General features: G+C 37.0%; 1 protein-coding gene across 2 annotated transcripts in view; it reads right to left on the minus strand.

Annotated features, from left to right (window-relative positions):
• Positions 1 to 1,948: 1,948 nt before the first annotated feature.
• Positions 1,949 to 13,342, minus strand: part of LOC103469894 (putative protein TPRXL) — a 12,434-nt gene continuing 1,040 nt past the window's right edge. The window contains exons 1-4 of one of the 2 annotated variants that reach the window (XM_008417927.2): positions 8,855 to 8,950; positions 6,914 to 7,659; positions 4,212 to 4,337; positions 1,949 to 2,488 (exon numbers count right to left, since the gene is read on the minus strand). In XM_008417927.2, the coding sequence (XP_008416149.1) occupies positions 2,432 to 2,488; positions 4,212 to 4,337; positions 6,914 to 7,659; positions 8,855 to 8,903 (978 nt within the window). In that variant the 5' untranslated portion in view covers positions 8,904 to 8,950 and the 3' untranslated portion in view covers positions 1,949 to 2,431. Of the gene's footprint in view, positions 2,489 to 4,211; positions 4,338 to 6,913; positions 7,660 to 8,854; positions 8,951 to 13,342 lie in introns of those variants that run through there. The other variant, XM_017303704.1, reaches the window with a different exon arrangement.

Here is a 13,342-nt window from a genome sequence, read left to right on the forward strand (position 1 = left end):
ATATAAAATTGCCATTGCATATATATATAATTGCCATTGTGTTCTTATTTACTTTGCAATTTGCAATCTCAACGAATAAAGATGGAGATTTTTCATAATACAAACATCTTTTAATAGTAACCAAAACCTGCAGGAACATTTAAAAAGGTTAAATTTAAACACAAAGAAACACAACAATAATTTTACTAGTTAATAAAAAAAACAACAACAGGAATTTAAAGGGAAATTAAATGTTTCCTCAGATATTTGTTCTAGATGTTGCTGGTTGTGTTCGCAGGAATGATCTCCTGCAGCAGTCAGTGTTACAGTAAATCTTGAGAAGCCTCTGACTGAAGACATTCTGTCAGACACAGTTTTATGAAGATAATAACCAGTGTTGTGTGTAATTTTCTTAATTTTATGCACAATCCTCATTTGCATCATCCTCTTTAAAGCATCCAGAACAAAACCAGACAAAACAACACAAATGGCGGCTGTCTAAGCTCTGTGTTTGCTGCTCTCCTGATTATTTGGCATTTTAAAGCAAAATCTCCTTATTTGTGTGGCATTTATACAGACACACAGGCCTGGCAGGCACACTGTAGTGTCCAGTGTGATTCAATCTGCTCATGGAGAGTTTTTCTTTTGTTTTACAGTGTTTTCTTTTCTTTTGTTGTGCAAGCCCAATTTTCTTTTGTCTCCGATTCTTCAGTCTCCGCAGATTATGGCAGAAGATATTGGATTCTCCAGAACAAACTTATAGACGATACATGACCAATGTTACCGATCAAATTAAATCGCTTAAATGGAAAAACATGTTTTTTAAAATGCCAAATATTAATAATAAAAATAATAAGTATTTACTTAAGATTTACAAACACTTATAAACTATTTGTAAGATGTTTTAATGTTTTTCACATTTTTTTTAAAATTACAAAAAAGTGGAGAATTTTTGAATATGCATAACAGAATCTATCAACTTATTGATAAAGCAGCAGAAAGAGAAGTGATGAATCTAGAAGTTTGTTGGTATAAAACATGAATCATAATTGTGATCATTTGGACCTTTTAGATCATTTTGACCTAAAAAGTTAATCATCCATTTGCTTTGTACTATATTTTCAAATTTCTAATAATTCTTCATGGAATTATTTCTAATAATCTTTTTTAGGATTGTCATGGTGATATAAAGAAAACATAATCAAAACAAAAACCGTTGGGAGCAGACAAAGTGGGATTGCTTGTGTCAATATTGCCGCTAACCAGTATCTGACTAATCAGTGCTTCTTGCATCTATATGAAATAAAATGGAAGATAAGGCATAATAACTCAGACAGTATCTATTATGAACAATGTTGATTTTCTGCCGCACACGGCCACATCCCAGCTGCTGATGAAAGCTGGTCAGCAGGATTTTTAGGACCAGATGAGACCACATCCAGCAGCCGTTGTAGACTACTTTTACCACGGGTGTGTTTTTTTTATGAGGACACAGAACAAAATAAAACTAAAATATTGGACAATGCTTAACTGTTTTGGTGAACCACAGAGTCAAAGAGATGCAAAAGTGATTTAACAGAAACTGTGATTTTTTTAAATGCTTGAGGATAAAGTCCTGATCACACTGAATGTTTCTGAGCTGAATTTATTGTGATTTTTAATAAAATTCATCATCAGATCAGAAATTTTGTTCATGCAATTTGAAACAAGGATTTAGATTATTCTAAAGTAAAATAAGTTGTTATATTAACTTGATATTGAAGTAAAATAATAGAGAAATGTGGCTCTTTAGTTGTTTCTTGCATATAAGGAAATAATTATTTGGTTTAAATTGCAGCATTAAGTTAAAACTCACAATTTAAGATTAATTAACTTAAAAAACAATGTTTAGACAACTTGTCTGTTATTGTTAAATCAACTTTATGAACTTTAATTTCTGAGTTAAAACCAAAACAAGTTTCTTGTCAAATTAAATTGCATTTTCAAGGCAGCAGGTGGATTTTCATTTTCAAGTTAAACCAACTTCACTTGTTTTACAGCTGTAGCTTCTCATATCTCATTCATTACATTTATTCTAAAATACTATGATTGTAACATATAATTAGCATTTTTTTTATACTTATTATATATTAGTGGGATTCACAGTTGGTAGCTTGTAGTCAGAAAGTCTTTGGTTCAAATCCATGTCTGGGATACACAAGAGGATATAGATGGAAAAATATATAAATTATAAGATATATGAATACAAATATCAGCTTTTCAAATAAAAAAGCTGATAGAATCAGTATTATAGCTTTCCAACAAAGTCCAAAAGTTCTTTACAGACAATAAATAAAGTCAGTAGGACTTAAAAATATGATGCAGTCATGAGATAATGATGATTATAATAATAAAACTGTAAAACAGCTGTAGTCTGGTGATTCCTCTCTGCTGATTGGCTTGCTCAGGGTCGTCACTGGATGATGGTGTGCGACCCATTCTGCTGGTTCCCGGGCCTCGTCACATCTTCCTGAAACAGATCAATAATCAGTAATGTGATTACCTTAATCAGCTTCTTACACTTTTGATTTTAACTTCATGTGGACATACATTTCCACTTAAGTTATCAAACTTAATTTAACTCAAAGTGTCTCACTGCAAAAACACACAGATTGATGAAAAAGAAGTATTTCATTGGCAGATTATTTCTCTAAAAACAGGGGAAAGTTATCTTGAAATAATCTTCCAATGGAACAAGTTCTTTTTTCATCAATATTAAGGAATTATTTACTTAAAATAAACTCATATTTCTTGCTGAAAAATTATTTGCAAGTTAATTTTGTCTTATTTCGAGTGTACAAAGATATTTGAACTAGAAACGAAACCAAAAATACTCTGTAACATTTTGTGTTTTTGCAGTGCAGACTGTAGAAAATAATTATGTTGATTTCCAGGCAGAAATATAATGAAATCATTAATAGTAGATTACAAAACTCCAGGAAGATTTATACAGGATGTGTGTGGCTAAAAGTCAACACACACCCTGACGGCTTTTATTTGTTCTTTTTTTTGTTATCTCAGAAACATTCATCACAGTTCAGTGTTTTAAGTGTCCCTCTGCAATCCCTTGTTAAACGTTGACTCATAAAAATGCACATTAATAACTTTCAAACTGAGCCTGTCCTCTCTGACACACCCAGACTCAACACACTGTCCTCAGGAGGTTGGAGACGTTATAATCCATCTTAAATCTGCTGGATCCTGTTCCTGTTCAATTAGATTTACACTTGAGAGGGTTTTTTTCTCACAGAAATTCAGTGTTTCCTTAGAATTAAAGTCATTTCTCTCTGAGGAATAAATATGTTTCATATTTGTGCAAATCCAGAAAATGTGGCAGATGGTTTCATTTGCTTAGACTCTCCTGGATGTTGAATCCACTGAAACCATTTCCCACATGATGATGATACATCACTGTTTTGTTTCTTGAGTTTAGGAGTTTTTTAAAGGAAACCTGTTATGCAAAATTCACATTTTGTATGTTTTTATGCTTCCATTTGGGTCTCAGCTACTTATAAAAAAACCCTCCTAATGTTTTTTGACAATAAGTTAATGTTTTTTTGGTGTCTAGGAAATTAGATCTTTCATCAAACCTCCCAATTGTTAAGTCACATTCAACAGGCCCTGTGCCGTTACCTAGAAACCCCAGCCATGCCCAGCCCGTTACCTAGCAACCCAAGCTGAGCTCCAGCACATTTGGTCACTTGGTTTTACTGCTGTGTGTCCTGTACAATGGCTGCTGGAAAAGACAAATGTTTTGTTGTTGACATCATGCAGAAACTACTTAACATATTCTTGTTGACTGTGCAGGAGGCTCCACTTCTGCTTTTCAAAAATGTACGTTTGTGTATTTGCGCATCTGTTTGCAGTCATTTTCATGTTCAAGTGCAAATGCTGAGTTGGAGGGCGTGGCCAGCAGCAGTTTATTTGGATTTAAAGTGACAAGAGACCCTGAATCAGCTCATTATAGGCAGAACTGAGAAGACTAAAATCTCATTATCTAATAATTATTTTTGCAAAAAAAATGTAATTAACATGTTTTATATAGCCCATAGATCTACCCTAACTTGTTCAAGGAAGCACAGTAGGTCACCAAAGCTCAGCTACTTAATGAATCAAAAGCCCATCTTAAAACCGCGAAGCTCTAGGATCCAGCAGCAAACCGGATCAGCAGCGATGGCGAATGTTTCACTCACGCGATCTCTGCCGTTGGCCGAATGGAAGCGGCTGTGGGTGGTGTACATCGGGATGTTGCTTGTTTCGATCAGGTTTGAGTAGGGACTGAAGCTGTTTCTGCGCCTCGAGCAGCAGAACCACACCAGCTGCAAACGCAATAAGCACATTTACAGAGAAGACATCAATGGAAGGATCAAAGAAGTTACACAAAATGCAGCGTTTGAAGGTGTAGCCTAACCGTGAACTTTGATGGTTTTACTCTGATTGTAAACGTAACTTAGAACAGGGTGGAGGCTTTAATGGGGAAGGGGCGAGTTTAAAAGTCTAGATAAAACTTTAATTACATCAAACACTGCTTTTGCACATATTAACACCTTTATCAAAGCACATTTATTACAATACCTGCATGCAATAACTGTCCCAGTCACATCTACTGCTAAAATGACCTTCCTCATAAAAAGCCTTGCTACGCCTTTTTGGCCTGTGTGTACAAAAACAAAACCTTATCAAGAATGTTTGTCTAGTTTGTAGTGCAAACACATTAATGCACTTGAGATAAGACAAAACTAACATACAAGTAACTTTTCAGCAAGACAAGCAGCTTAGTTTAAGTCTGCATTTCTTGAATTTTGATAAAAAGTACCAGTTCCATTGGCAGATTTTTTCACTTAACATGGAAAAACATTTTGATTTCTATATTTTCTAAGTTGTTTTGAGAAAAGTGTTTCTTGCTGGTGCTGCTGCCCCTTGATTTTTTGGGGGTATTATCTAATGTGAGGTTTCTAGCCTTCTCCTGGGGAACCAACATTTAGCTTTATACTTCACAAATATAGAACAAACGTAGAGAGTAGAAATCCAGAACAACTGGAACCAACATCTAGTTTTATACTTACTAATCCAAAACAAACTTAAGATCCAGAGAAACCTTTAGAAGTTGATAAATTGTGGAACACTTATTGGTAATAAGAAATTATTCTTATTACCAATCGAGAACAAACTTTAGATCTGTAGAAACTCCTATTAGTTTAAATTGTGTTGTACTTCTGTCCTTTTGTTGTTGTTGCCTTTATGTTTTTGTCTTTCTTTTGGTTTTGTTTTCTTTGTTTTTCCTTCTAATTCATGTAAAACACTTTGAACTGTCTTGTTGTTGAAAATGTGTGATATAAATAAAATGATCTGACTTTACCTCGCCATTCTAATAATTACACATCACCATGTGACAAACTGCCATACACACCTTCTCCACATGTACACACCTACTGTACACACTATCCATTCAAAAGGTTGAAGGTCAAACACAGGATCATATTTTATTGTGCAGCCTGTCTACACTGATTTCATAAAGTATCACAGCTATAAATATCATACAGGCAGCTTCTTCATATGATGTCCCTGAAACTTCAGGACAGGACAGGTGAAAAATATAGACATGAATCCCAGTTAACATTGAAATCAACACACAGAATGCAACAAAAACTGTTCAGTTTTTTTCTAATTGAGTGTTCAGAGATTAGGCGTACACACTGACCCATTAATTCAGAAATAGAATAAGAGTTCATTCACACCAGCCCTGTTTAGTCTGTTTTAATAAAGCTCCTGTTTCTTTGTTTAGAAAATCTGGTGTGAATATGCAATCGAACACCTGCTGCGGACCAAACAAGCAAAATCTGGTCCTCATACAAACCTCGCTCTTGATTCAGTTGAAGTGAATTCTGGTGCGGTTTGAACGCTCATGTGAATGACAAGCAGGCCAAAAACAGAAAGTAGACTATAGATCAAGGCATTCTGGGTAAATACAAGTCCAAAACGCGCAGGTCTGGTGCTAGCGGAAGAAATGACTTGTGGTCTTTTGCCACAGACCAAAAGAGAAATCCTGCAACTGCTAAAATTTTATGCCACTCATTTTAATTAACATTTTGTGAAGAAGGAAGTTGCGTTCAGGGTCTTCTTCTAACATTTTCTTGTTGTTTTCTTTAGTGGTTCTTGGTGCAGCGCCACCACAGGACAGGAGGTGAACAGGTTTGAAATCTTGTCTGGTGTCATTTTCATGTCTTATATTCTGGGAGACTGTTCATTTGGGGATAAAAATTGTATCATGCTGTTCACTTTTATACAGCACTCTTTCCCTCACCTGTACAGGTGGCGCTGCACCAATAACCACTAAAGAAACAACAAGAAAACATTATTATAAGACCCTGTGTGCAAACTTCCTTCTTCACAAGATGTGAACAGAAATGGACGAGTTCAAGATTCTGGTGGTTGTAGGATTTCTCCTTTGTATTTTGTAAAAGACCACAAGCCAGACTTGAGCTTTTGTTTTGGTTGTATTTACCCAGAATACACTGCACTATAGTCCACTTCCTTCTTTTAGAGCGTTCTCCAATCCACTTGGCATTCATATCAGCCAACCGAGACTTGGACTTTAAAGTGGACCAGAGTTCACTTTTTTGGTCCACATCAGAGTTGGATCGCGCATTCACACCTCCCCAAACAAACTGGACTTTCTAGACAAATAAATTAGAGTTTGATTAAAGCGGAACAAACAGGACTGGAATGAATGTACTGTAAAAAGTACTCTGCTATGGTAACTCGTTGACATATTTAATTTAGTGTTTAACTTTTTACAACACCATTTTACAGTGTGCTGCTGCTGGGATTTAATCGGCAGCTTTTCCTGCTCTGCATCAAGAGAAATGAGCTTAAAGATGTAAACTGTACTCACCAGAGCAATCAGCAGCAGGAGGAGCAGCAGCAGAACCAGAGCAGCCAGAACCAACAGAGCAATACCCCATCCAGGAACCCCCCCACCTGCCGCAGCGGGACTGGAGCTGGTTCTGGAGCTGGTTCTGGAGCTGGTTGTTGGGTTTGAGGTGAGGTTGGAGTTCTGGGTCATCGCTGGGTTTGTGTTTGGCGTGACAGTTGAGTTCACATTTGGGGTAGCCGTCACATTCTCAGATGTTTGGTTTGTGTTGGCAGTTGTAGTCGGGTTTGGAGCACTTGTTGAGTTTGGACTCATGGAAACAGTTTCATTCATGCTTGACGTGGTGTTCGCTGGAACGGCTGTAGTCGGGTTTGGAGCACTTGTTGAGTTTGGRTTCATGGAAACAGTTTCATTCATGCTTGACGTGGTGTTCGCTGGAACGGCTGTAGTCGGGTTTGTGACCAGTGGTGAGTCGGTGTTGGTGCTGGTGTTCTGCGTGCCGTTGTTTCCATCTGGTTCTGGTGTGACGTTTGGAGAAACTGTAGAGCTGTTGCTACTTGGGGAAGTGGTGTTGATCGTTGTTGCGTTGCTGCCCGCAGTCGTCATGTTGGAGGATTCGGCTGTAACTGCCGTGGTGTTGCTGGTGACGCCTGGATCAGATGTGGAGTTGGTGGGTTGAGGAGATATTGAGCTGTTGCTGGTTGTGGTTTCATTTGCTGTAATCGACCCAGGTGCTGCAGTAATACTATGGCTTCTGGAGACCAACACTGAACAAACAGAAAAACAATACACAGACGTTCAGCAGGCAAACAAAGAGAGACTTGACTTATCTTTAAATAAGTCATGTTATCTGTTTCAGATAACATGAATCTGAAACAGAGTTTATACTCACACTTACATTTTTTCCTGGTCTGGATAAGTGTGAAAGAAATAAAAATGAGTAAAAAATGTATATATTTTCTGGACTTTTTTCCATCTTGCATTTTTCAAAAGGACAGAAACTTCCCCAGTGAAGCTTTATAAGGTATATTATTTATTTTTCCCCAGTGAAAATAAATAATGCAATAACCCTCTGGACAGGTTTTATGGCTTCAGATTGTGGTCTTGGACGACAACTTTAGAAAATGCAGATCAGAGCTTTTTATAACCTGGGGAAAGTTTGGAAAAGTGTTCCTGATCAGTCTGAGCTGAAACCTTTTCAAAAATGAGCTGGCATTGTTGAGCCAGTGTGTAAAAAGATCCGTATAAAGAAAACATGAACAGGTTATAAAAGGACAAAGCTTTCATGCCCTAACCCAAATGGTTTTGTGTCACAGTGTGATAACAGAGGTGTCTGTGTAGTTTCCAAAAACGGTCTGTGTGTTCTAGTATTAGCAGATCTATGGTTCACTTTGTTATTCACACTGAAAGGCTGCAAATCTGGTTTTCCTTTATGTCCGAATTAGGACTGAACTATTTGAAAACAATGGATTTTATTGTTGAATATCCCAATATAAGATCTCCTAACTTATGATTGACTCTTTATTCCTTACAGGTTTTGTTTTTACCTTTTCTGCCAAACCTGAAGAACAAAAGCAACAGAAACTAAAACAGGAATTTCTTTTATACTTTTATGAGAACTGGATTTTTTTTTTTTCACATTTTGAAGAAATTTGCAGAGAAGTAAGTAAAATAAAAGCTGCAGGTTTAGATGAACTGGTTTAGTTTAATAAAAATTATTAACTACAACAATTAATCAGGTGACACTCATCAGGTTCTGGTGAATGTTACCAGAAAATATTCATTTCTCAAAAAATGTCAGGTTTTTCTTTTTCCGGCCTGTAAATGCAAGACCTTCATCTCTTTACCTCTGGAGTCAGATCCCAGAAAACTTTTTAGACATCAATTTTTAATTTAAGCTGAAGTCATACAAGCTCTAATATGTAAGTCCATGAAATATGAAACTAAGTTTGTTTTAATTACCTGAGGAGACAAACACGAGAACGATGCAGAGTGCGAGAGGCGTCTCCATCTTCCTGAGGAAATCCGACGGTTTGTGACAAAGATCTCAGTGTGTGGATCTATTGGAGTCTGTTTGCACCAGGAGAAAGACTCCTTTATACACCTGGCTCACCTGCACACAGGTGGGGGAGGAGCAGAGGGAGGGATAGGGGATCTATCCTCAGGATGTTAGGCTTCCCAGCAGCAACAGAGCGCCCCTCTGTGGTCAAACGGGGAACTTCTGCTTAGCAGGTTTATTTCAATACAAAAATGTCTGGATCTTGGCTGACTAAATAAAAGTCTAAGCCTAAAAGTAATGTTAACTTGATCAGGATTAATGGCCAGCTAGCACCTGTACACTGTAAAACTTTTGAAGCAGGTACGGAGCTATAGGGGGGGCGGCTGCCCCACCCCGAACTGGGCCAGATGGGGGCCCGGGTCTGGAGGTGCCAGGGAGGGAGGAATGGTTTCAAGTCGCGTAAATGTATGATTTAAGCGACTTGATTTAAGCGACTTGATTTAAGCGACTTTAAGCACTTTTTCCGACTTGATTTAAGACGGAAAAAGTGCGCCCTCACCTGTTGACAAAGGTGTATTTAATGTTAAAGTCAACAGTTTCAGTTTCGTCCCTCCCGCTCAACAGTTTCCAGCAGCTGATGCACGTAAGGGGCCCGGTGATTCGTTAGGGGCCCGGTAATTGGCCCGCCCCCGGCCCGACGCTGACTTGTTCCGCTAGTGATTTGAAGGTGTATTAACTTGAAATCAAAAGCCCACCTGCTGCCTTGAAAATGTAATTTAAGTCACAAGGAAAATGTTTTGGTTTTAACTCAGAAATTAAAGTTCATGAAGTTGATTTAACAACAAGAGACAAGTTGTCTAAACATTGTTTTCTAAGTTAATTAATCTTGAATTGTGAGTTTTAACTTAATGCTGCAATTTAAACCAAATATTTATTTCACAATATGCAAGAAAAAAAAAACTGCCCTCACCTGGTTAAAGAGCCACATTTCTTTATTATTTTACTCACAATATCAAGTTAAAATATCTACTTATTTTACTTTAGAATAATTTAAATGTTTGTTTCAAATTGCATGAACAAAATTTCTGATCTGAAAATGAATTTTATTAAACTTCATAATGAATTCAGCTCAGAAACATTCAGTGTGATCAAGACTTTATCCTCAGGCTTTAAAATAAACATTTTCCTTAATAAAACACCAGAGTCAGATCAATGTAACGCATCTCAGGATACAGAAACATGCCGCTAAGCATTATGGGAAATAGTTCCAACTCCTGTCTTTTTCTCCTTTCAGTTATTTAGGAGGTAAAAACTCTAGTTTATTAAACTCTTGGAGATTTGACAAAATTAATAAAACTTTAACACAACTTACTGCTGTAAGTTTATCTTTCTCAAACTCACACATTATGCATTCGATTTTGAAAACAAATCTAATGGATTTAGACTGGTCTTAAAATCTAAAACCACCTGGACAAATTATGTTCCCCCGGATGAGCAACACAATTTTTGCTTTTGTGATTATTTTTTAGTTATTTTACTTGAGTCCTAGATCAGATTTTTTTTTTAGATGATTTTGAATTTGAAATAATTGACATGACACCGGCTCCGCTCACATGCGGAAGTAGAGCAAATAAACTGCGTTATAATGGTACAGGTGGTGAAACTTAATAATAGGTCAGAAAAAAACCTAAAAACATGTAGTTGGGCTGAGGGAATACGGCTGAATAAACTCATCCAGATTTATTTTTGAGAAAGATTTATGATTTTCTTGGACAGAGAAAAATAATAGAGTTTAAGTCAAAATGAACAATTTTGAAAATGTATTTATTTTTGAAGCCTGCTGAAGTTCTCGGGTTTGTCCTGAAGGGGGAGCCACAGGAAAAGTTTCAGACCCATCAGAGAAGCTGGCATTTTAAAGGCTGGAATCAGAAATGGCAGTAATTATGACATTAGATGGCATCAGTTCTTAGGGCTTTGTGATAATTTCTTGTGGTGTGAGAAATTTCCAAAATATTCTAAAGCAACAACCCTGGTTCTTCCCGGGAGAATACATCTCTACATCACACTTATCAGCTTCAGTAAACTGTGTAAACTCGTGCAGAGAAGTTTTTCTAGTGCTGTGAATTCAAGCGAAGGATTTCATGGTCAGACGAAAACCTGGTGGATTTCCTTGAGTGATTTGCACAGCAGGTCCTAACCTGCCAAATAACAGCCAGCCAGTCACTCGGTCAATTAGAGTGAGAATCCAACACACTTACAACCTGACGCTGTTGCATGAAGTCAACCTTAAGTTGGATGAGAGCAGAGAGATGGTGGTCACAACAAACTGTAGCATTATTAACGTGGTTCCTCTACAAATGTGCACAAATATTTCTTTATATTCTGCTAATGTTGAAAAAACACAATTTCTCAATTGTAGAGTTTCCTTTAAATAAAAAATGACATTAAAATCACATGTGAAAAAGCTTGTTTGCTGCCAAACGTCATGCTGTGAGAACTTGGTGGAGCCAGCTGCACATTGTCCGAAAACAAAGAACAAATGATTATCCTTCTGCTACTTCCTGTTGACTTCTTTGTGGTTTTTGTCAGTAGTAACATCCAGCTGTTGATCCCATGACTCCTGTGACGTGATAAAAGTGTTTGCATTGAGGTTTTGCGAAATACATTTATTTTTATATGGCTGAAAACCACAGGATCATAGTGAAGCAGCTTTTATCAAAAATGCCATGTTTCCATTATTTTTTATTCATTTATTTTTGTAATTTCAATTTGCGGAACTATATGATAGTGGAAATGCACATACTACGCTACAAACAAACAGTGTTATAATGGAAATGTTGGTGGAACTCAATGCATTAACAGATATTTTTTGCCTCATCAGACTGGTCTGCAGCTGACCAACCCGCTAAAATGATTGACAGGTGGCATCATGTCAGTTCTGAAAAGAACCAAATGATCTTGGCACAGTGTTGATTTAACTCTGAAAAACTGTCTGTGAAGGTAGAGGTAGATGTGCCCCACCAGCTGCTGTGCTGCACTTTGGACTATGAATAAAGAAAATATCTTCCTTTCACATGCCCTACCACGTTAAACGCTCAACCGGTCTGGTATGAAAATTCACCATCTCAAGGTCAGCACAGGTTCAAACAATAAAAAAAGGAACATTTTCTCTCTCAAAGCACTCTTTCCTCTGAATAAATTATGTGGAAACAAAAAGTTCAACCAAAGATGATCGCTGGAAGCCAACAACGAATGTGCGTTTCTCAAACGAAGGCTCCTCCCAGTAATCACTCAGCTGCATGTTGGAAACAGTAATCATCGGTTGGTATTAATGAGTGCCTCTTCTCCACTTCAGGCCCCTCTTCAGGTCTGACAGGTGACGTGTAAACAAAGCGCTGCGGCGTGGGCCTGACGTGTCACCTTAGCCGCGCTGCAGCAGCGGAGGCATGGCCCAGCCTGTTCACCGCATCTCTCATTACCCTGCATTGTCTGTCCTCCCTGCCCTCCGTTTTAGCTGTCAGTCACTGACAGCTGCCAATAAGGGTGAGGGCTCCTGCACACACAGGCACACCTGACACTTCCATGTAAAAACACACGCGGTTCAAAATACAAAAGCTTCTCATTCTGACTTCTTCCACAGGACAGACAGACGGACGGAGGGACTGACTGCAAAAACAACAAATCTTACCAAGAACTTTTGTTTAGTTTCTAGTGCAAATATCTTAGTACATTTGAAATAAGACAGAACTTTAAAATAATTCAGAAAGATACATAAGCTTGTTTTAAGTCAGTAGTTCTTGAATATTGATTTAAAAAGTACTAGTTTCACTGGCTGAACAAGATATATTCTCCCGTTTTAAGTTAAATAATCTGGCAGTGGAACTACAACTTTTTGTATCTATATCCAACAATTATTGACATAAAACAGGCTCCATACTTTACTGAAAACTTGTGTTTAGTCATTTTTGTCTTAATTTAAGTTTACTAACATTTTTGCAATACAAACTAAACTACTTCTTGGTAGGATTTTGTGTTTTTCCGCTGTAGGTAGGTATAATTCTTGATAACAAAAACTCTCAAGAAAGTTTCTAGTGTAAATATCATAATACACTTGAAATAAGACAAAAATAACTTAAAATGTAAGTGTTCAGCAAGATACATAAGCATGTTAAAAGTCCATAACATTTTTAAAAAGTTGGTTAAACTAGATATTTTTTAAAACTGTTTTAAATGAAATTATCTGTCAGAAAAACTACAACTTTTTCCATCTAAGAATTTAAGAATTGTTGACTGAAAACAGGCTCTCATATGTTGCTGAAAACCTTTGTCTTAATTCCAGCGTACTAAAATATTTGTGATAGATAGATAGATAGATAGATAGATAGATAGATAGATAGATAGATAGATAGATAGATAGATAGATAGATAGATAGATAGATAGATAGATAGAT

This window comes from Poecilia reticulata, linkage group LG1 (genome assembly GCF_000633615.1).
Source record: "Poecilia reticulata strain Guanapo linkage group LG1, Guppy_female_1.0+MT, whole genome shotgun sequence".
NCBI lineage: Eukaryota > Metazoa > Chordata > Actinopteri > Cyprinodontiformes > Poeciliidae > Poecilia > Poecilia reticulata.